This window comes from Oncorhynchus mykiss, chromosome 18 (assembly GCF_013265735.2).
Source record: "Oncorhynchus mykiss isolate Arlee chromosome 18, USDA_OmykA_1.1, whole genome shotgun sequence".
Classification (NCBI taxonomy): Eukaryota; Metazoa; Chordata; class Actinopteri; order Salmoniformes; family Salmonidae; genus Oncorhynchus; species Oncorhynchus mykiss.
The window spans coordinates 38,364,342-38,387,107 of record NC_048582.1 but is presented as its reverse complement, the minus strand read 5'-3'; the positions used below and the strand labels follow the sequence as shown (position 1 = coordinate 38,387,107).

Genomic DNA, 22,766 nt, shown 5'->3' with positions numbered 1-22,766 from the left:
AGCGAGATGCAGATAATGTCTCCGCTTTCAGTCACATGTATATACTGTATTAAATAATTCAGCCTATTTCCATACCCCATCCACCGGCGGTATTTCTATGCTCTCTCTCTCACCTGTACGGCCCGCAGTGTGTTCTGTAGTGTCTGTGTGTCCGTCTCGCCGCTGGGTCCGGCTATACTCTGGTTCTGTTCCTGGGCGCTGAGCCAGGTGTGGAGCGACACAGCCTCGTCCTGGTACTGCTGGCAGCGCTCCAACAGACCCGACAGACGCCCGCCCAGATCTGACGACTGGAGAGGGAAGACAGGGGAAGATGAACAGGTCACCATCTCTACTATGGAAGTAGGTCAACGTCCAATATCTCTTCAGCCCACTTATGGTTATCGATTGATTGTTAGGTATATGAAAAAATTGATGTAAAATAATGAACAAGGCTTATATTTCAAAGGGACCTTTAACTGACTAAGGCACGTCTTTCATCACAATCCCGTCCCTTTTGGATATACCTCTACTGTGCATTGGTACACAAAGCGCAGTAGTAATGAAGAATACAATCCCTCTACTCTATATGAGACTCACCTTGGTGTGCAGCGCGGTGTAACGATGGTTGGCGTCCTGTAACTTGCCCGTGACCAGCTGCTTGGTCTCCTCCAGGGCTGGGTCAGACCCTCCTAGCTTCTCCAGAGCCCCCTGGACAGAGTCCAGCACCTTTTGACCAGAGATGGACACAAAGCGCAGGTCTGCCTTGTGGCAGATCACATCCTCCGCCAGCTGGAAGACAACAGGTTCCAGGTCAGTTTGATACAGTCAATAATGTGTTCAGTTACAACGTTTGAAACAGTAGACTTAGCATCTTGAGTATCATGACTGTGTGTATACAGCTGACAGTAGGAGTGAATATTGCTACCAACTGCCAATATAAACCCTGAACTATTGTTACAGTAAGCCTATATGCTTGCATCTCGCTCATGTAAATAATATCTCTATGGCTATGCAATGTAGCTTTTCTCTAACCCACACTAGTATAGGAAAAGCCAAAATAACAACATATACCTTCCTGTGCTCTTCCAGTCTCCCCTTCAGGCCCTGTGCGTCAGTCTCTCCTTCCCCCAGGGAACCCAGCTCCCCCTCACTCTGCTCCAGCCAGGTCCCCAGGCCTCCGTGCTCCTGGAGGAACTTGGCCAGTTCGTCCTTAAGGGCCTCCGAGCGCCTCAGCCTCTCCTGGCAGGCCCGCAGCTTCTCCTGGTGTTGGGTCTGGAGCTGGTCAAGCTGGTCCCGTAGACGGCGTTTCTCTTCAGCTGGCACGGCCGAGTCGGGCTGGTCCAGGAGGGAGCGAGCGTTCTGGGACACCTGCATCAGTTGGGCCTGCTGTGCCTGGAGCTGCTGGAGCTCCGCCTGTAGAGGGGTCAAAGGTCGTATATGGTCACAGTGAGCATTAGTGAGGGTTCATCTCAATAGACTTAACAGGCTTTGTACAGACAGTGGCAAGTCAAATTCAAGGACAAGCACTTTTTCTATAACTTTTTTCTAAACTATATTTATTTTCAAGGACCATCAAATTTGTAATAATTAATATTCTGCAATTGTTTCTAGTCGCCACAAGATAGCAATATATCGCCACAACCTCATTAGAAAAAAATATATTTTATCACTATTTTACAAGTTCTACTCAATACTTTGTTTCATTACTTATTTACTACATACAGCAATGTTCGCAATGCCAAAGTGACGCATTTGCTGCACCTTACATGGTGTGGGTTGGTTGGGTCCAGTGACATAGTGGTAAAAAACGTGGATAAACTACACTAAACAAAAATATAAAAACGCAACATGTAAAGTTGTTTCATTAGCCCCAAAAAAATATCACAGAAATGTTCCATGTGCAAACGCGCTCCAGCAGGTACATTTCACTGGTCATCCACAAAGCCAACACCTGCTTTGGCCGCCTTTTCTTCCAGTTATCTGCTGCCTATGATTGGAACGAATTGCAAAAATCACTGAAGTTGGAGACTTATATCTCCCTCTCTAACTTTAAGCATCAGCTGTCAGAGCAGCTTACCGATCACTGTACCTGTACACAGCCAATCTGTAAATAGCACACCCAACTACCTCATCCCCATATTATTACTTACCCTCTTGCTCTTCTGCACCCCAGTATCTCTACTTGCACATCATCACCTGCACATCTATCACTCCAGGGTTAATGCTAAATTGTAATTATTTCACCTCTGTGGCCTATTTATTGCCTTACCTCCCTAACCTTTTGTTCACACTGTACATAGATTTTTCTATTGTGTTATTGACTGTACGTTTGTTTATGTGTAACTCTGTTGTTGTTTTTGTCACACTGCTTTGCTTTATCTTGGCCAGGTCACAGTTGTAAATGAGAACTTGTTCTCAACTGGCCTATATGGTTGAATAAAAAAATGATTTAAAAAAGGCTGGATTGAATCTACATTTGCCCAGCATTTTAACCATCGATGTGACGTTTGGCGGTGTCTAATCAGTTCTGTACCTGCCTGGCTGAGTGGCAGTGTGGGTGGAATGAATGAGCGAGCTCGCCTGGCAATCACTGTGCAAAATATGAGGAAATGAATTTGCCAATACTTCTTTCTAATATTTCTCATAAATATATTTGATCAATATCAGTTCTCCTCTCGTTTAACTTAAAGTACTTTTCAAGTACCAATCTGAGAAAATGTCTGATTTTCAAGGTATTCAGAGTACCAAATTCAGGTACTCTAAGCACCTCAAGCACCTTGTGCAGATCCTGCCTTAACTGGAAAGGAGATTAGGAGAGGAAGCTACCTTAGTTTATTGGGAAGCACGCTGACTACCATTCAATAACCTGTGCCAAGCACCTGTCTTAACTGGAAAGGAGATTAGGAGAGGAAGCTACCTTAGTTTATTGGGAAGCACGCTGACTGCCATTCAATAACCTGTGCCAAGCACCTGTCTTAACTGGAAAGGAGATTAGGAGAGGAAGCTACCTTAGTTTATTGGGAAGCACGCTGACTACCATTCAATAACCTGTGCCAAGCACCTAAAAAGGCACTTTTAGAAACCTTTTCTGCAGTAGTATGTTTCATTCCAAACACATTTAACTGTATACCACAACAAGAACAAAATGACTTTCGGAAATAAACAAGGAGAATGTCTAACCTGGAGCATGTCGCTGTGTGATTGGAGACCTCCCTCTGGCGATGTGGAGGAGGACGAGGAGAGGTGGTCAGTAACGGTCATCCCAGGCTGGTTGAGTGAGGAGAGCTCCTCTAGCAGCGAGTCGATCTGGCCCCGTGTCTCCTGCAGCTCCTCTACTGCCTTCGCCTATAGGGGAAGAAAACACAGGGGAAACATTAGAACAAGACAAAACAGCACAGATCAGGGTGAGTGTATATTTCTACCAATGAAAATGCAGTCAGTGAATGAAAGGCCCTTCAGCTTTTCCTCTGGGTTAATTGCCACACTGTAGCTATTTCCATAGCATTTTCTCAGCAATCAAAACAGTATCCATAAAGATACAAATTAAACAAATCGCCGAAACCCTTACCCTCTGTGTGTTCTGTTGGACGGTGGTGCTGATGGCCGTGTCCAGCTGGACCAGGGAGGACTGGGCCGTGTCGGTTAGGGCACTGTACTGCTCCTTCATACGGGACAGTGCCCCCTGGAGGTTGGCCCTCTCCTCTGGACTCAGGCTGTCACCGTGCTCCGCCAGGAACTCCTCCACCGAGCGGATGGTCTCCGCCACGCCCTCGCCTCTGGTCAGCAGGTCCTTCTGTACTTCCTGGGGGAGGGAGAGAGAGAGATGGTCAGATATAGAGGGGTTACAGGTAGTGTAGCATATTTCTCTGGAGCAGAGTATACAAAATTGGGTAGAGAAAGGAGAACACATTAAGACGCTCCGACAGTTTTAATGTCGTCTAGTTCCTATAACTGTGGATCCTCAGAAACCTAGCATGGTTGAAACCTGGCTACATTAGAGGTCCGGGAGCAACTAAACAACATGTGGGTTCTCTCCTTACTTGAGACATGGAGGTGAAAATCGGAGTTTCTCACCTTTAACTCTCTCTGTTTCTGTTGCAGCACATTCACGTCACCTGACTCGGCTCCCGCTCTTTGATTGGCCAGCATGCTGGCCGCTCCAGCCAACCACATCGTAAGGCCTTCCAATTTCTGTGAGCATTCTGCCTTCTGCTGCTGCACCACCTGAGAGCCACATATGAAGGTTGAAAGAGAGATGGATGGAGGGAAAAGGAGAAATGCAAAGCAAAAAGAAAGTGTGAGAAAATAAATATTGCCCGTTTTTGCTAATAAACAGTGGCCAGTCCATAACAATGAATCAGACCCCTAATGTCGTTTTCCACTCAGCTAAGCAGAAGCACACGAAAACCAGATCTTTTTTTTTTTTTTTACACTTCTCTTCACCAGCCAGTCACACTTCCGTTAAGTGCACACTTCCTTGTTTCTAAACCCGTTTAATGTCATCTGAGCACACTTTGCCAGACTTTGAGCAGGATGTGTCCAGATTCACACACAGACAGACAGATTCAGATATAGAAACAGCAGCATCATCAACAGGTCAGTCAAGCCAAAACAACAATACACAAAGACAATCAAACAAATGGTGTCCTGGTATGCTATTTGTTCCTTTCTCCCCGTATCGTACAACAAGGGGGGAGAGGAAAAAAGGAACGCGCTCAAGCCACAGCAAGGCTTCTCTGACTGAAATCTCTCTAGCCTTCTCCGTCGAGGCGCAAGCGCATTTCCTTCTGTGGCAATCTGGAAGAGCAAGGCAGACATGTTAATTCACACCGGTGTTATACAGGGACACATGCAGAGGACAAAACACGTTTGGCATAGAAGCCTGTTGTGGTGCGAGTCGTAACATCAGTCACCATACTGGGTCTTAACTTCCACAGCAGCGGTTGTTTGCCAACCTGATGTAAATGACAAACCTCATTTAGACGTATGGGTGGTTGTGACGTATGGGACGTATGGGTGGTTGTGACGTATGGGACGTATGGGTGGTTGTGACGTATGGGACGTATGGGTGGTTGTGATAGTGAGCTTGCAGATATGGTAAATAAGACAATTATTTTTGAAGTTAGTACAGAATATTTGCCTTGACGGATATTATTAATAATATGTATTTGGGTTTGCCAGTTACAAAAAATATGTGATAAAAGTGAGAATTTACACAGTGATAGATAGCATGACCACAAAAGTCATATGGTAAAGTATGCTATTACTGATGATTGAATGAATTGAAAATGTATTTGTGAGTATTTTAAACGTGCATTCCACCACTCCAATGGGACTGTGCAACATAGCCAGCGGTTTGCCAACCTCTCTCTCCCTTGCACGCTCTCTCGCCCTTTCTCTCTCCTTCTCCTCTTCTTCTTTTTCTTTGCGCCTGCGCTGCCTCTCCTCCTCCATCTCTCTCTGGGCGGCGAGGGCGTCGGCCTTGGTGTGGGCTTGGCCAGCCGCTTGGTGGAAGCCCCTCTGGAGCTGTTGTAGCTGCCCCAGGAGGTGCCTGCTCTGTTCGGGGGCCAGGTCCTGAGCCCGCTCCGAGATGAACACCTGGATGTCAAAGGCCACCGTGTTGACGTCATTGGAGCGGGCCGAGAGAGACGACTGCAACTCCTGAGGGAGAAAGAAGAAAGTAGAGAATGAACTGAGGAACAGCTGGACTTGACGCAAAGTGTAGGCTGAATCCGAACAAAGGTCAGTAATTGGACACTTGAAAATGCACAAGAAGAGGGTACAATATAAAACTTGAAGTATGGGGGGTGAGTGTGCTAACCTTGCACAGCTGGAGCCGTTGTGTGAGCTGAGCAGGAGTCTCGCCCTGGGTTTGTCCATCCATTCCTGTCATTTGTGCCTCAGTCTCCTTCAGCCAGGAAAGAATATCCTCGACTCGCCCTCCAAGTGACTTCTGTTCTCCAGTCAATGCCTCCTGAGAGAGAGAAACAAACCGCACTGATTAGCAAAGGGTGACAATAATGGATTAAACACCAAAAACACACAGGTTTCATATATCAATCTACTATACCAGGGGTATTCAACTCTTACCCTAAGAGGTCCGGAACCTGCTGGTTTTCTGTTCTACCTGATAATTAATTGCACACACCTGGTGTCCCAGGTCTAAATAAATACTTGATTAGAGGGGAACAATTAAAAATGCAGTGGAACTGGCTGAGGTCCAGAGTTGAGTTTGAGGGCACTATACTATTCTAGGTACCATTACCGTATATGCGTCTCTGTGTGCGTGCAGCCCCTGCAGGATGTTTTCAGAGACCCCTCTGGCAGCCTTGTAACCTCGAGCTAAGCTTCGGCCATCCTTCTCCAAGGCCAATAGTAGCTGAGGTGGGACTTCCTGGGGGCGGGGCTCCAGCAGCTGCCCAGCAGCATCCACTGCCTTGTTGACCTGGGGTTCTAAATCCCGAAGTTCTAGATCCAAGGTCTGAGATAATAGAACGTTTTGTCAAATTTGAAACCTAAGATTTCAATTGTGGTAACATCCTAGATCATTAATTTTCAACAGGTACCAAATATCTTACATCTGTTTGTTTGATGATGTCATCAAGAGCAATGAGGCTGCGACCAATCGACTGTTGCTGCTGCTGCTTGACGCGAACCTCGATGTGTCTCACCATAGAGAGCAGAGCCATAATTTGCTGGTCACGTTCCAGGCATTCCTGGCGGAGCAACGAGGACTAATGGAAAGGGAATGTCACATGAGCATCAGTCTGAATGGCATTTTTCCAATAAACAGAAAAATTTAACTTATTATTGGGTTACACAATACAGATAATGTATGAACAAGTAGAGACAATTTGCATTTCGCCTACTAAATGTATCGATTGCTTACCTTTCCCTTCTTAGCTGGGCTTTTCTCTTTCGTTATCTCCAATGCTTGGATTTCTCCATCCTCCTTCCAGCTGTCAGTTGTATCAGAATCAGGTACTTCTGTTGTATCAGATTCAACAATCTCATCAGACTGTGGGGTCTCAACAGACCAGGACCGTCCTGATTCTGTGGACTCAAGGTACTTTTCCTCTTTAGATTCAGTTTCAGTGGGACTGTCAAGTTTCTGCTCCTTCTGTTGTTTCTTCTTCTTCATTTTGCCAGTGGTTTTAGCCGGCTGGGTCGCAGGTGCCACAGAGACCTTGACCAGATGGGCGCCCGACATGGATACAAGGGCTTCAGGAGAGGCATCCACAATGTCAACACGATGGGCGTCTGGGTGGACATCTTTCTCAGGTGTACCAATCCTAAATTGTTCAATTTCTTTGCCATGCGGATCAGTTTCTCTCCCCAAAGAAATGTCCTCCTCAGTTTTTTCCTCCAGATGTACATCGACTTGGTATGGTGCAGTGGTGTGGGTCGATCTTTGTTGATTGGTGTCAACTCCACTAGGACTCTTAGTAAAGGCAGCCATTTTGTTCATCTCGTCACCACTTGCCACCTTTGTTACATCACTGTCTGATTGACCGTCTTGCTGCTTCTCAGTCTTCCGCTCATCCCCAGAGACTGAGCTGTCAACATCAGCCGGTGTCGAATCTGCTCTAATGTGGATAGATGGCTTCTCCTCTGCCGCAGGTTCAACTTTTTCTACCATCTTAGACTTTTTGTTATTTTTCTTTTTCTTTCCCGACTTGGTCTCTTTAAGCTGGTCTGTTAGAGATGTATCCTCCTCCTTTACTTCTTCAATCTGGTCTAACACAACCTTCTCCCCTTCCTCTTCCCTTTTAGACTGGTCTGATCGAACGTTCTCCTCTTTCTCTACTTCTAAAGCCTTCTTCACTTCCTCTGCTGCTACAGTTACTGTAGAATGGTCAGGCGCAACTTTCTCCCTTTCTCCTTCTCCCTTCTTGTCAATTTCCTGGCCCTCCCTCTCTTCTGGTGAAACCTCAGGAGGACTCCCCACAGTCTTAACTTCCTCTTCGGACGTCACCAAACTCTCTCTCTTCCCCACTACCTGACGCAGTGCCACTAGCTCCTCTGCAGCTTGCTTCTCACTAACACCACGCCCCAACACCTTCCTCAGAATACTCTCTTTTGCCTTCAGTAAAAGGGCCTTTTTATCATTGGCTACTGGGGTGGTTTTCAGAGTGAATTCCACCGCTTTCCTATCCTTATGCTCCTGCTGTCCAGTCTGTTGAGAAACTGTCTCCACCCCATCTGGATCACTCTTTTCCACAATCTGCTCCACCTCCCACTTTTGCTCATCCTTGTGGACGGATGACCTCTCCTCTGTCGCCGGTTCAACCTTTTCTGCTCCTATGGGTATCTTAGACTTTTTGTCTAAGCTTTCAAGAACAGCCTTCGTTAGTGCCACTTCAGAATCGGCTTGATCGTGGATGGATGGTATCTCTTCTGTCACAGGTTCAACCTTCTCTGATGCTTTAGATATCTTGGATGTTTTGTTCTTCTCTACCCGTCTTTGAACCAAGAAGACCTTGTTCTCCGTACCCTCTCTCTCTACCTCGGGAGCATCTGCTATGGCTCCTGGTGGAACTGTAGAACCTTCCCTTACTTTGCCAATACCCTTTGGATCGCCGAACCTCTCAACAGTCTGTACCTTAGCACCTTTGAGTACAGATTGAACATCTTGCACAGGTGACTCCTCTTTCTCCTGTAGGGTAACATAACCTCCAGTGGACTCAGCACCCGTATCCTTACAATTATGACCTTTACCCTCTGAATGTACATTCTGGTCTTTGTTTTCCGTTTTCTGTATATCAGCTTTTTCTGAGGGTCTTTGCTGAGTATCGACCTCCTTTCCTTTTCCTTTCTTCTTATTCTTCCTCTTCTTTTTGCTCTTACCTTCGGCCTCATTGGAATTGGCTGACGCATGTCGTTGATCATCACGCTCTCTGGCCTCAATCTTTGTATCCTGCTCAACCTCCATTCTACCTTGCTCCACCACTCTCTCAGTACTGTCTTCTACCACATGTGTCTTCCCTTCATCTCTCTCAACTAGGGTAGACATGTCTATGCTGCCCTCTTGATCTCTACCTTCTCTGCCAATGGCCACTGTCAAATCCATCCGTGGTTCTTTGCCCGAAGCAGACTGCCCCTGCAACATGATTGAACTTCTTTCACCCACTGATCTAGACACATTTTTGTTATCCTTTTCTGGTGTTCCAACAGTAACATCTTGCGGCGTCTCCATCTCCTGAAGGGCCTGCTGAAGCCTTTTCTCTGCATTGTTTGTAAACTGAGCCAACAAATTGATTGACTGGTTTGACTCAATTTCCGATGACTTCCCAGCTACTGAGGCCTGTTCCTCTTCCATCTTGTCTTCAATGTAAACAGAGCCATGGTGTTGCATAGCTCCTGACTGCGTGAATGTTGCAGCTTCTAGAGTCTTCGCAATGTCCTCCGCGATCATCAAAAGGCTGTACCTTTTTTCCGCCTCTTCTGGATGCGGGGTTGGAGAAATCACTTCAGAGGTTTTGATAATTATTGGTTTGGTTTGGTTTGGCTGTCTGGTTTGGCTGTCTGGACTGGATATTGATAATGTGTCTGCAGGACTATAGGTCCCACTTGAAGAGGCAACGGGTGTTGAACTATCCTCATCGTCACGTACTACTTCCATGGAGCCCAAGTTGTCCTGGAGCTCTGCAGCCATTTCTCTGGATATAAGCCCATCTTTGACAGCTTTCCTCAGGCTTGAGACTCTCTGCCCAGTGGAAGGGTCAAGCAAGCCCCCTTTCAGAACCTGGTTGGTGGCAATGAGCCTGGCCATATGTTCTCCCACCAGCCCTTTCTTAGAGGCTTTAGGCAGAGGGATCCTAGCTCCATTGGAAATATCAATAATCCCTCCAGTGTCTGCCTGGCTTTGCAACATTCTGAGTGCTGGGACTGGATCAACTTGTTGAGATGCAATTGCTTTAGCTAGGTTCAGGATTTCACCTGTTTGCTTATCCTGGATTCCCTTGAAAGGCTTCACTTCCAAGAAGCGCTTTCCACTCTTAATGTCAATCTTGCCTTGGTTTACAAGGTCTGAGTAAGGCACAATTTGGGCACTTTGTGGATCCAAAATACCTTCTGTTACACCTGGAGAAACCATTGCTTTCTTGGCAATGCTCTCATTTAGCAGACCATCAGAGACAGCCTCTGTCAATGTAAGTCTACACTTTAAGTCAGGGTCCAAAATGGCACCTGTGGATGCCTGGAGGAGGGCAGCATCTGGGTTTGAAGAGAGGGCTACCTCCCCCTGACATGCCCGCTCTAACTCCCACAGTTTTGGGGATATGGCACAGTCTACCAGACCTCGCTGCAAAGCATCAGAAATTGACAGTCTAACTCCAGAGTTGTGGTGCACGATGCCACCCTCCGCCACTTGTTGGGACAAGGCTTGATATACTTCCTCCTGCCCAAGCAAACCTCTTTCAAGGGCCTGCCTTAGGGGAACAGGTGACTTAGTTTTGGGATCTACAACCCCATTCATTTGCAGCTGCAATGTTGCTTTGGTGAGCGATGCATCTGGGTCTGAGCCTTTTCCACGGCATGACTTCTCCAATGCAAATAGCTTTTCTCTTTGGTCCTCCTCTATCAGCCCAAGGTTGGCTGCCAGGGTAACAGACACTTTTTTGTCTCTTCGCAGGTCAACCACTCCCCCGGAGACCACCTGGGCCTCCAGGAGCCGAGCAGCTGTGTTGGAGTCTATCAGGCCTGCCTGAGCAGCATCCTTCAGGGTACAAATCTTCCCCTTCTCTACATCCACTACCCCTGCCAGGGTCTTCTCTGATTTCAGCACACGCCACATCAGGTCTTCGTCAAGCAGACCCTCCTGCATCACATCCTCTATGCTCAGGGATTCGCACGCGCCGACATCCAGGAAACCTCCGAAAAGTCCTGCCTTGGCCATCAGCTTGACTGCAGTGTGTCCAGGGAGGACCCCCTGAGCCACGGCTTCATCTGGGAGAAGCCGCTGCCCTCCTTCAGTCAGTAGACCCCCTTGCTGAAGCTCCGAGGCCAACCTTTCCAGCTCAACATCCTCCTCAGTCTTCACTGCTGCTGCCTCTAATCCCATTACCTGGGGTAGGGTCTTCTCTGTGACCCTTGGAGTATCCTTCACAGCATAGTTAACTTCAACACTCACAGGCACACTCTCCTTTTCATCTGCCTCTGATGGGGAGATATCAGGTTCTTTGAAATATTGGGTTGGCATCAAAGTCTCTGGCTTTACTGGTGTCGAGTACATTTCTAAGGCTTCCACAAGTGGACTGTCAACATCTTCCACGAGTGAGTCCTCCTCCTTCGCCTTCCTGTGACCACTCTCTCTTGAGCCCTCTGATTCCATCGCTACCAGCCCATCTTCATACGAGTCTGTCACTTGCGTTTCCAGTAGTCCAGCTGAGGGCGGGGCACTTTCAAAACTAACCATTTCATCCTTTTCACCTTTTACTTCTCTATGTACACCTCCATCTACCTCCTCACTTATTCTCATGGTTGAGTCAAGGTCTACCTGTCCCATCTCCTTTATTCCAGTTTGATGAGCCTGCAATGTGTCAGGTGTACCATCCCATCCTTGATTATCAGCTTCTTCCACCATCTTTCTGGGATAAGTATATTTTTCAGGCAAGCTGAATATTGCACTCTTTTCTTGGACCTTTCCAACTTCCCTTGTCTGCGGAGTATCCGGCAAACATACATCTGGCGCCACTTCCATACACTCCTGTCTTTCTGTAGTCAAACTCAACCCTTCCTCAACCACTCCAGGTATAGAATCCACACTGATCAGACCAGCAGCAGCCTTGACAAGTTCCACCAGCTCAGGCTCGAGCAGCACTAAGCGCTGGCCAGAATGGGCATCCACATAGCTGTGGGTCATTACATGGAAAAGCAGGCGGTGATGTGCCTGCTCCTCAGGGGCCATTTTCTCCAGGAATGAGGGGTCACAGTTGAGCCCTGGGGAAGAGGACGGAGGATGGGATGTGCCAGTGGAGCCCCAGATTAGGCGATTCAGTTTTGGGGAACCTGACTGGTTCATATTGTGTAGCACATCTGGGATCTGAATCTCCTTCAGAATCTCAGCCACTTTGGGTTCAAGGACCTCCTTAGCCTGATTCAGGGACACAACCTTGGGGGTTTCCGGAAGGTAGAGGGCGCCTATCGCATGGCGTTGTCTCAGGATGTTCCAAGCTAGTTCTTGCGAGATTACCCCTTGTTGTAGAGCCTCTGCAATGGGCAGCAGCTCCCCTGACTCAGGCCAGAGCATCCCTATAAAAGCCCAGAGGGACTCGAGCACCAGAAGGGCCAAATGAGGTGAGAGTAGGTCCGTCTGGATGGCTTCCTCCACCCCTAGGCGATCCCCAGTTACAGGATCTAGTATCCCACCATACTGCAGCTGGCGGGTCAGCATGGCACAGGCCAGGTCCTGGTTCATCAGATTGTGACGCACAGCCTCATTCACAGTCAGAAGATGCCCAGAACGGGGGTCAGAGATGCCACCAGCAAACAGCTGGGCCTCCAGTAATCTCACTGCTACTTGCCTGTCAATCAGTCCCTCTTGGACGGCACGGAAGATCCCAACCTTCCTGCCAGATCGGAGACAGACTGTTCCTCCTGGCTGCTGTTTCACTGGCAGCAGATACAAGCCGGTGTCATCGCTGAGGACGCAGCGCTGCTGCAGTTCAGACAGATTCAGTTTATCGGCTGTGTTGGGGTCAATAAGCTCCCGCCGATTGACCCGTGAACAGAGCTTGGAGTAGACCCTTGGGGTCAGCAGGTCCATCTCTCCAGCACTATTCAAGGTTAGTCTACCTTCTCCTAAATCCTTCAGGCCTCCTGTGTTTATCTGCAGCTCCAGGATACGCAGCCCCACCTCCTCTTTGATAAGGCCCTCCTCCATGGCTGCAGCCACTGGGAGGAGCTGGCCCTCCAATTGTTCTGTCTGGTCGACAAGATGCAAGGCACTCTCCAGCTCTGATAGGGATTGGCTGATGTGACTATCAATCAGGCCACAGTTGAGGCCCTCTTCCAGTGATAGGCTCCCAGGGGAGTCAGGCTGAAACAACCCGCCCACGGTGAGCTGGGCCTCCAACAAGACATGGCAGGTGTCCAGGTCTATGAGGCCACGCTGTGCAGCTTGGAAGACTGGGACGGTTTCCATGGTGCCCAGGTCAATAACTCCGCCAATGGCAGATTGGCTCTGAAGATAGAGAAACAAATAAAGTGAATATTTGAGCTTCCTTCTACCTACATACTGTGTTAAACAGTCTGATGAGTACTTTGTTGAGGAACCCACAGCCCATAAGTATCCAGCAAGAAAAAAAATAACCCTTCACCCAAGAGTCATAATAACGACTTCGACATAATTATGGCGACAAAAGCATATTTCAATAGATACAATATGATATCGCATGCATCTTTTTTATTTTTTATAAATGTGTATATTCCCACATAATTTCTCTTTCGTCATGGCACAAGAACACTTACCTCTGTTCGACAAAGCACTAAGCACGCTACATAGCGAACACAAATGCAGAAAACCAATGCTACGCAACCTCCAAAAAGGGAGGTAAGGAAAACAGGAAAGAAAGGAGAGAAAGACAGATGAAAGAAAAGAAGATCTAGCTCGAGGAGGCAGGTCAGATCGGAAGCGAGCACGACTTACCGAAACGGGGCCGTCTGTCCCGTGGTGGACACATTAACAGGCCGAGGGCTCGGCAGATTGAGGAGCGACAGGTGAGAAGCTTGGTATTAGGATTCTGCATGCCACACTCAGTTCTACCCGAGGCGCTGTCTGTGATGGCCCTGACTGACTCGCCATTTCAATTGACTCCATAGGCGTTTGGACCATTCACTAGCTATGGCTGAGAGGCATTAGTTACTTCTGACTGCGGTTCATTGGCTCGTTCCAAATGTCCTCGCTCAAATCTACCCTAAATTGACTCCACAATGGACTTATCGCACCGATTCTTTGCTCACTGGCTAAGTACCAGATGACATAGACTAGCTCAACTTAAACGTAGATAATACGATACAGTCACTTAACTACAGTCCCTTAACTACAGTCCCTTAACTACAGTCCCTTAACTACAGTCCCTTAACTACAGTCCCTCTTATCCTTTGCCGAGAGCTGGATGTCCTTGATTCTCTTCTGGCAGCTGTTAGTGATTTTGAAGCAAAATGCTGATTATTTCACACATTAATGCATTAGACGGCACAAACATATACACACACACACTGTGATCTGGACACATCATGCTCAAATGGTGAAGTGGGGGTTTGCGTAGCTGGCCTCTGGCGCTCACACTAAGCCGACACTGGCAGTTAGACACTCTTTGCTGGCAAGTGATTTTATGCAACGTGTGTACATTTTTTCTTGAGAGTAAAGAACTACCCAGAAAACCACAACCATTCATTGAAAACGCACTCGTGGGTGGAGATTTACGCCCACACACCAACACACTCACTCTCATACAATATCCCCGATACTCTCGGTACATCCCCGGTACTGGCTCACACACACATACCATCACATTTGGACTCATGTATATGGTGGTGGTGGTGGGGGGGGACATGACAGTGTGGTTGGATTTCGACTATGTGAACGAGTATGTGCACGTGTTTATGGAGAGGATGTATCCGCTTCTGAGGGTTTATGGCTGAAACATAAAAAAGGTAGTCTACCTAATGTGCGGGGACAGTAAACAACCATTGTAATATACAATTTACTGACTACTAATGACTGCTCCGAAGTGATGAGGAGCATACGGAGGGAGGGGTGACTGTGAATGTGCTCTAACATGGGTGACTATCTTGTGACTATGAAGGCAGGCTGAGGGCGCACCTATCAAAAAGCTACTATAGCTAAATGGTAGCATGACTTCTTCGGCTCACCGACTACTACGCCAATTGGGGGCCATAGATTAGTCTTTAAGCAGATGACGATGATGATGATGATGATGGGTGACACGGCTGCAAGCAGGTTGCTGATGCAAGTGAGGGGGGCTCCCCATGCAATTACACACGAAATGGCTGTTAAACCAAACCGAGTCCATGAGGTAACAACATTCAGTATGGGGGATGATGGGTGTCAAAAAATGCACGCGTGGTGACGGGCAAGACACAGCATGCGACGCACTCTCGCTCACACACAAACGCGCTCAGCTCGTGAGCATATTCCATTTCAGACCCTCAAAATTCACAATAGGCAGACAGACAATGTCAGTGAGCAACACACTTGAACAGCAATGTCGTAAGCTCGCATTGGCAACTCCGCTAGTGAGTTTATGGCTTGAGCCGCAACTGCTCTACTCCTCCCTCTTCCCTTTCCCAGTCACCCTCCCTCCTTCCCTCCCTCCATCCACTCTACCTTTCTCTGCTCCTCTTTGGCCTGCTGTTGCACCAGCTGTTGCAGTTGGGCGGTGGAACTGTCACACAGCTGGCTGTAGGTGGCAGTCAGCTCGTCCAGCTGGGAGGTTACCTGGGCACGTTCCTCTGGGGACAACCTAGAGGACAAACGTTTCTGTCAGTTTGAACTTGTGTGTGTGTGTGGTGTGTGGATATAGGTGAGATGTTACTGAGTGCCCTATACAGTATGTGTGTTTATACAGTGGTATTAATGTGTGTAAGAGAAATCTGAACTTACTTGCTGGCCTGTTTCGACATCAGGAAGACTTGGGTGTTCCTGATAACCTTAGCCACCTCCTCCTTCTTAGCCGCTAACTGCTCACTCACGGCCTATGAACACAACACAAATGAACATTTGAAAAAAGTCAAAACGGGTACATATATTTTATCGGCTAAGAGAGTGTGATATAAGAAAGAACAGTGGATGCGTACAATATTAAATTCCATAATATACTAGATGCATTTCATATTTCTGTACCTCCTGCGCTGCGATGGATGACTCGGCGGAGGGGTCCCCTGCTCGGCCCTGGAGGCCCTTGACCCAGCCCAGCAGCTCTGACACCTGGCCTACCCTCTGCTGCCTCTCCTCCTCCACCTCTTTCTGCAGGGGGGGGGGGGGCGAGAGATCGGTACAGACAATAAATCTGACAGACACAGAGGAAGGTTGAAGACACCAGAAGAGAGAGCGAATGAAAAACTGAAAAAAGAGCGAGACATACAGTACCTCTTCTTCCTCTAGCCTCCTCAGTGCATCGCTGATGTACTTGACGTGCTGCGTCGTCAAGGTAACCAGGGCTGTGTAGCGCGTGCGCAAGTCCATGAACTGGAATGGCAAAGAAATCTCGTTGCTTGTGGCTTCGCACGATGACATTGGCACACATATTTCTAGAAATACATTAGCCACATTGTGACGCTCCCCTCCATCTCTCCTCACCTCCTGCGTGATGGCGTCTGATGAAGAGTGCATCCTCCTCCTCTTCCCGGTCGACTTCTGCGTCGACTCCACAAACGCTCTGAATGTCATCAGCTGCAGCTCGTAGTCCTGAAGGACACGGATACGTGTAACTTATTTACATCAAGCAGAAAATGTCTTTGTTGTATTGTTATGGGACATTTAGTGTGGAAATTGGCTATCCAGTAGCCTACCTCAATTTAAAATATATGACACATAGCAAGAATAATCATATTTTGAGAGACATCAAATCACATTTTATTTGTCACAACAAATAAACCACAGGTGTAGACTAACAGTGAAATGCTTACTTTTCCAAATCATCTAAAAAACGTCTCTCTACACTACAATGACAAAGTGATGTTGTCATCTACCTTCACAGAGGTGCAATACTGTTTTGAGTGCGTTTGGCACTCATCCAGTTTGGTCTGGTTCTTTTCGATGTCGGCTACTAATGCCTGAGGAGAGAATCAGGTCAAAGAGAATAGATGTTATTTACAGATGTCACTCAATCACAGTCAGATCTTCCATTAGTTTCAATCACTCTCCTCATTAGCCTATTTTAAACAAAGCTATTGCTCATCTCTTTTTTCCCCCCAATGAACCTCTCTATGGCTGGGTCAATATCTATCTACTGTGTAGTCGCTCCGCCCCCTTCTACCCGTCTCGCTCCGCCCCCTTCTACCCGTCTCGCTCCGCCCCCTTCTACCCGTCTCGCTCCGCCCCTTTCTACCCGTCGTTCGGTCTCCATCCATCCCTCTCACCGTTTGTTGTGCTAGTTGTTCAGACAGGACTTTGCTGTCAGTCTTTCCAGGCTGGGTGTTTTCCTGTCTCTCAGTGGTCTCCTCTATCCAGTGGATCAGAGCAGAGTGACCATCTCTGTACTGCTGCAGGACCGAGCCCAGGGCTTCCAGCTCCCCTCGCCTGAAAAAAACACACCAACACATCACATACCATTCAATGAAGTACCCAATCAGTGATATGGGTCTATGCTCTTCTCTATTTCACATTTGACTAGAACGGTGGTTTTCAAAACCTGTCCCCATCTCAAGGAAATACTGTATTAATTTAAGCATAAACCTACAATACAAATACTGAGTGAGGATTAAGCTTCACATAATACTTTTATAAAAATGATCTGACTAACTTTGACTCCATCCATCCATCCATCCATCCATCCACCACTCACCGTGTGTCCATCTGTCTCTTGACTCCGGCCCACCTCTCGGTGAGCTGGGCGGCTTTCTCCTGGTAGCGCTCCAGCTCCGGGCTGCGGTCTGGGTGGAGCCTGTTCAGCTGAGTCCCCGCCTCTCGGGCCTTCTGTACCTCCGACTGCAGGGAGCTAAACACCCCTTCCTGGTCCTCAAGCTCCGACTGCCACGTCTGGAGTGAAGGGGAGACGCAGAGAATCAGCACACAGACACACTCCTATCATTAGCAGACAAACCGTAATATTGGTCCATGTATCGTCTTCGTAGGCATTAATAACTTTGTCATGCGTGTGTACTACCCAGTATCTGTGTTAGTGGGATTAGTAGATAGTTTGGTCTTTCATTGTATCTGCCAGTCTCTTACCCCCAATTGTTCCCGTAGGGCCTGGATGGCATTGGTGTCTGCAGGGACGATGTCCTCCTCACTCAGCCTGCTCTCGTACCTCTTCACCTGGCTCTCTGCGGCCTGCAAGCTGTACATCAGCACATCTACGGTCTTCAGCCTGAGAGAAAAAGGGGAAGCGCGTGATACTTAGTCAAGTGTATTGGTTAAGAGAAGAGTATTTTGACTGTGTGTGAGCACGTGCGGCCAACCCACTTGTGCAGGTAGACGGAGGAGAGGTTGTGCAGTCTGTCGATCTTCTCCACAGCCAGGTTGAGTTCAGAGCGCAGCAGGGGGACACTGGAGGAGGTGGGCTTCTCCTCAAAGAAACTCACACAGCGCCGCGACACCTCACCAAGACTGGTCCGCAGACCATCCAGGTCTGACTGCAGCTTCTGACACCGGGAAAAAGGGTTAGTCTTGATTTGTATATTCAACATACAGTATTAAGTTGAGACATGAAAAAAAATGAAAGCAACTGAATAGTTAGTGCTGGTCTCCTTTTCGTTGGTAGATGAATAAGAGGGTTAGGACTCTGGTGACCAGCAGATGGGGCTGTGGCGCAATTCTGACCTCCTGCTCTGCAATTTGAACAGTGTTGTCGATGCTGTCACCCGATCGGTTGCTAGGGGGAGGAGTCTGAATGCCACGCATCAGCCTTTGCTCCGCCTCCTCCAGACGCAGTTTAATGTTCTGGAGCTCTGACAGGTAGGACCGAGAGACAGACTCATCCTTCTCCACTGGAGAGAGCGAGAGGGACAGAAAGAGAGAGGGACAGAGAGCGAGAGGGACAGAAAGAGAGAGAAAGAGAGGGACAGAAAGAGGGGGAGAGTAGATGAAAGATGAAAAGAAAAAGAGACAGAGGAAGGGGTAGAGAAAGGGGGAGAGTAAATGGAGACAGACGGGAGCAGGAAGACAAGAGAGATCATTGAATTTCAATCCCACTTAATTGGGTCAATGCACCATCATAAAACCCTTTCATGACAATCCCCAATGTTGCCCTCAAGCCCCAAATGTGGATGAAGCCAAGACTGGGTGAAGTGGGGGGATGCACTCTGTCGATCTTCCTGTCCCCAGGCAAAACAGACACACGTTTGTCTTTTGAGTGAACGATTTACAGGAAGTCGGAAGTTTCACACGTTTTCACACGTTTCATCCTGTAAAACATTCCCTGTCTTTGGTCAGTTAGGATCGCCACTATTTTAAGAATGTGAAATGTCAGAATTATAGTAGAGAGAATTGTTTATTTCAGCGTTTATTTCTTTCATCACATTCCCAGTGGGTCAGAAGTTTACATGCACTCAATTAGTATTTGGAAACATTGCCTTTAAATTGTTTGGGTCAAACGTTTCAGGTAGCCTTCCACAAGCTTCCCACAATAAGTTGGGTGAATTTTTTTCCATTCCTCCTGACAGAGCTGGTGTAACTGAGACAGGTTTGTAGCCCTCCTTGCTCGCACACGCTTTTTCAGTTCTGCCCATACATTTTCTATAGGATTGAGTTCAGGGCTTTGTGATGGCCACTAATACCTTGACTTTGTTGTCCTTAAGCCATTTTGCCACAACTTTGGAAGTATGCTTGGGGTCATTGTCCATTTGGAAGACCAATTTGCGACCAAGCTTCAACTTCCTGACTGATGTCTTGAGATGTTGCTTCAATATATCCACATCCACACATAATTTTCATCCTCATGATGCCATCTATTTTGTGAAGTGCACCAGTCCCTCCTGCAGCAAAGCACCCCCACAACATGCTGCCAACCCAGTGCTTCCGTTGGGATGGTGTTCTTCGGCTTGCAAGCCTCCCCCTTTTTCCTCCAAACATAATGATGGTCACTATGGACAAACAGTTCTATTTTTGTTTCATCAGACCAGAGGACATTTCTCCAAAAAGTACTATCTTTGTCCCCATGTGCAGTTGCAAACTGTAGTCTGGCTTTTTTATGGCGGTTTTGGAGCAGTGGCTGAGTGGCCTTTCAGGTTATGTCGATATAGGACTCGTTTTGCTGTGGATATAGGTACTTTTGTACCTGTTTCCTCCAGCATCTTCACAAGGTTGTTTGCTCTTCTGGGATTGATTTGCACTTTTCGCATCAAAGTACGTTCACCTCTAGGAGTCAGAACGCGTCTCCTTCCTGAGTGGTATGACGGCAGCGTGGTCCCATGGTGTTTATACTTGCGTATTATTGTTTGTACAGATGAACGTGGTACCTTCAGGCATTTGGAAATTGTTCCCAAGGATGAACCAGACTTGTGGAGGTCAACAATTTTTTTGATTTCTGATTTCTTTTGATTTTCCCATGATGCACTGAGTTTGAAGTTACATAATCTTTTTGTAAACAATTGTTGGAAAAATTACTTGTGTCATGCACAAAGTAGATGTCCTAACCAACTTGCCAAAACTATAGTTTGTTAACAAGAAATTTGTGGAGTGGTTAAAAAACGAGTTTTAATGACTCCAATCTAAGTGTATGTAAACTTCCGACTTCAACTGTATGTACCCTATAAATAATTTGGATGAATCTAAATACTACCAAGCAAGTAAAGGTAAGCAAGTATGTGAGCAAAGTAAGCCAAACTCGACACTCCCTCCCAATTCTCCAACCATTCCCATGAAACGTGCACTTACCCCCCGTGCATTTAGAACCAAAGGATTTGTGTACGCATTGGCCTCCAATACCCATCCTCTGCTTTTAAATCCAAATAAGGTGAGTGAACAAGTGCACACATCAGCCTTTTTCGGCTGGAGAACTGGGACCGAGAAACCCTATCTGAAACCGTATCCGTATCTACCCGTCTCCATGTTGACCAGCAGGTCCTGGCAGTGTTCCTGGGCGGTGTGGGCGTCTCTCTCCAGCTCGCGTCTCTCGGTCGGGGTGAAGAGGCCGCTCTCTTTGCTGTCAGAGAGGAAGTCAGCCAGGTGGGCCTCCAGGTGGTCCAGAGCCTGCTCCCTCGCCACAGGGGTCTGGGAACGTACCTGAGGGGTTAGGGGGAGAGAGGTGTACGTCGGATACATTTAAGAGTAGTGGTTGATTTTATATGCCAGTCAAAAAAAGCATGTATACACCGAGTATATACATTTCAGAAAACATGACAGGGATAGCACAATAAAGTCAGATACTTATTTCTACTGTGCTCCCTAAACTGCTGTTGATATGTGTATTAATTAACATGCATTAAGCTGTGATTCATAGGTAATAAGTCGATATGAACACATTAGCAGATGGTGGGGAAAGAGGAAGATGTATGACAGAGGGACATTACACCATAAATGAAGTAATATGAGATAAAAGCTATCAGCCTGAGAGGGAGAAAGCAGGAAATGAGTCAAGTGAAATAAATTCATTAGGCCCTAATCTATGGATTTCACATGGGAATAGAGATGTGCATCTGTTGGTCACAGATACCTTAAAATAAAATGGGCCTCACAATGGGCCTTGGGATCTCGTCACGGTATCAAATGCAATTGTGTTTGTTGTCGGTAGCTTATGCCTGCCCATACCATAACCTCACCACCACGGGGCAATTTATTCACAATGTTGACATAAGCAAATCGCATGCCCACACAACGCCATAAAATGTGGTCTGCGGTTGTAAGGCTTATGGTAGAGAAATGAACATTACATTCTCTGGCATCTCTGGTGGACATTCGTGCAGTCAGCATGCCAATTGCACGCTCCCTCAAAACTTGAGACATCTGTGGCATTGTGTAGTGTGACAAAACTGCACATTTTAGAGTGGCCTTTTATTGTCCCCAGCACAAGGTCCACCTGTGTAATGAACATGCTGTTTAATCAGCTACTTGATATGCCATACCTCTCAGGTGAATGGAGTATCTGGGCAAAGGAGCAATTCTTACTAACAGGGATGTAAACAAATTTGTGCACAAAATTTGAGCAAAATAAGCTTTTTGTGCATCTGGAAAATGTCAGATCTTTTATTTCAGCTCAGGAAACATGGGACCAACACTTTACATGTTGCGTTTATATTTTGTTCAGTGTATAAGAAATAGAACAGTTACGTGGGATGAATGGAGTTGAAGACAGACAGATGAGAGATCGAGAGCAATATGATATGTCCATCATAGATGTACTGCGACATGGACAGAGAGAGCGCGGGAGAGAGAAATATGCTTGGAAGAAACTATAATGAAATAGACCAGTTATGTGAGAGATATGTGGTTGAAGACTTGGATTTTGACACGATGAGTTAAAACCGTGTGTCTAACCGTGTCCAGGCTCCAAGAGGACACGGTCCTGATGTCTTTCTGCAGGTAGTGCCAGGAGACCACACTCTTCATGCTGACGTGTAGATTGTGCCATAGAGACATCACGTTCTGGTACAGCTGCTCCATCCTACAACACACGGAATTACATTTCAATATACAGCAGGGTTAGGTATGAGTGTGTGTGTGTGTATGTGTGTGTGCATCCACCCGTGTGTAAGTATGTGTGTTGATCTGCTCATGTGTGTGCCTGCGTGCATGTGTGTGTATTTATGTATGTGAACTATGTGTGTGTGTGTGTGTGTGTGTGTGTACCTGCTGGCGGTGTCCATGGCCTCCTGGTTGGGCGGTGGTACGGTGAAGCAGACTGACGGCACCATGGCCTCGTTTCCACTGGGGCTGATCACCTTCCATTTAGTCCTCTGAGAGTTGTCCGCCAACACACACTCCTCACCTCGGCTGATGGTGATCTATGGGGGGGAGGGGGGTACAGATATACAGAGAAGGGGAGGTGGAGGGAAAACAAATGGAAACGTAAAGGTTTACGGCAACAAACAGACATAATACAAAGCAAAATGCAAACGTTCATGAGTTTAATGTGGTTAGCAAAAGCCCTAACAACTGAAAG

The 22,766-nt window shown here is 47.2% G+C and overlaps 1 protein-coding gene across 25 annotated transcripts in view; it reads right to left on the bottom strand.

The window, feature by feature from the left end:
- Positions 1–22,766, bottom strand: part of LOC110496159 (microtubule-actin cross-linking factor 1) — a 273,689-nt gene that overhangs the window by 94,224 nt on the left and 156,699 nt on the right. For all 25 annotated transcript variants that reach the window (XM_036952697.1, XM_036952698.1, XM_036952699.1 and 22 more), the window contains 25 exons: positions 22,454–22,608; positions 22,142–22,268; positions 20,707–20,890; positions 18,488–18,654; positions 18,131–18,309; positions 17,897–18,035; positions 17,511–17,704; positions 17,086–17,245; positions 16,696–16,779; positions 16,304–16,411; positions 16,094–16,192; positions 15,848–15,970; positions 15,608–15,699; positions 15,332–15,467; positions 6,869–13,162; positions 6,558–6,713; positions 6,245–6,460; positions 5,801–5,953; positions 5,344–5,640; positions 4,054–4,203; positions 3,548–3,781; positions 3,160–3,324; positions 1,051–1,392; positions 577–768; positions 114–287 (listed from right to left, as the gene is read on the bottom strand). In XM_036952697.1, the coding sequence (XP_036808592.1) occupies positions 114–287; positions 577–768; positions 1,051–1,392; positions 3,160–3,324; positions 3,548–3,781; positions 4,054–4,203; positions 5,344–5,640; positions 5,801–5,953; positions 6,245–6,460; positions 6,558–6,713; positions 6,869–13,162; positions 15,332–15,467; positions 15,608–15,699; positions 15,848–15,970; positions 16,094–16,192; positions 16,304–16,411; positions 16,696–16,779; positions 17,086–17,245; positions 17,511–17,704; positions 17,897–18,035; positions 18,131–18,309; positions 18,488–18,654; positions 20,707–20,890; positions 22,142–22,268; positions 22,454–22,608 (10,320 nt within the window). The remainder of the gene's footprint in view (positions 1–113; positions 288–576; positions 769–1,050; positions 1,393–3,159; positions 3,325–3,547; positions 3,782–4,053; positions 4,204–5,343; positions 5,641–5,800; positions 5,954–6,244; positions 6,461–6,557; positions 6,714–6,868; positions 13,163–15,331; positions 15,468–15,607; positions 15,700–15,847; positions 15,971–16,093; positions 16,193–16,303; positions 16,412–16,695; positions 16,780–17,085; positions 17,246–17,510; positions 17,705–17,896; positions 18,036–18,130; positions 18,310–18,487; positions 18,655–20,706; positions 20,891–22,141; positions 22,269–22,453; positions 22,609–22,766) is intronic.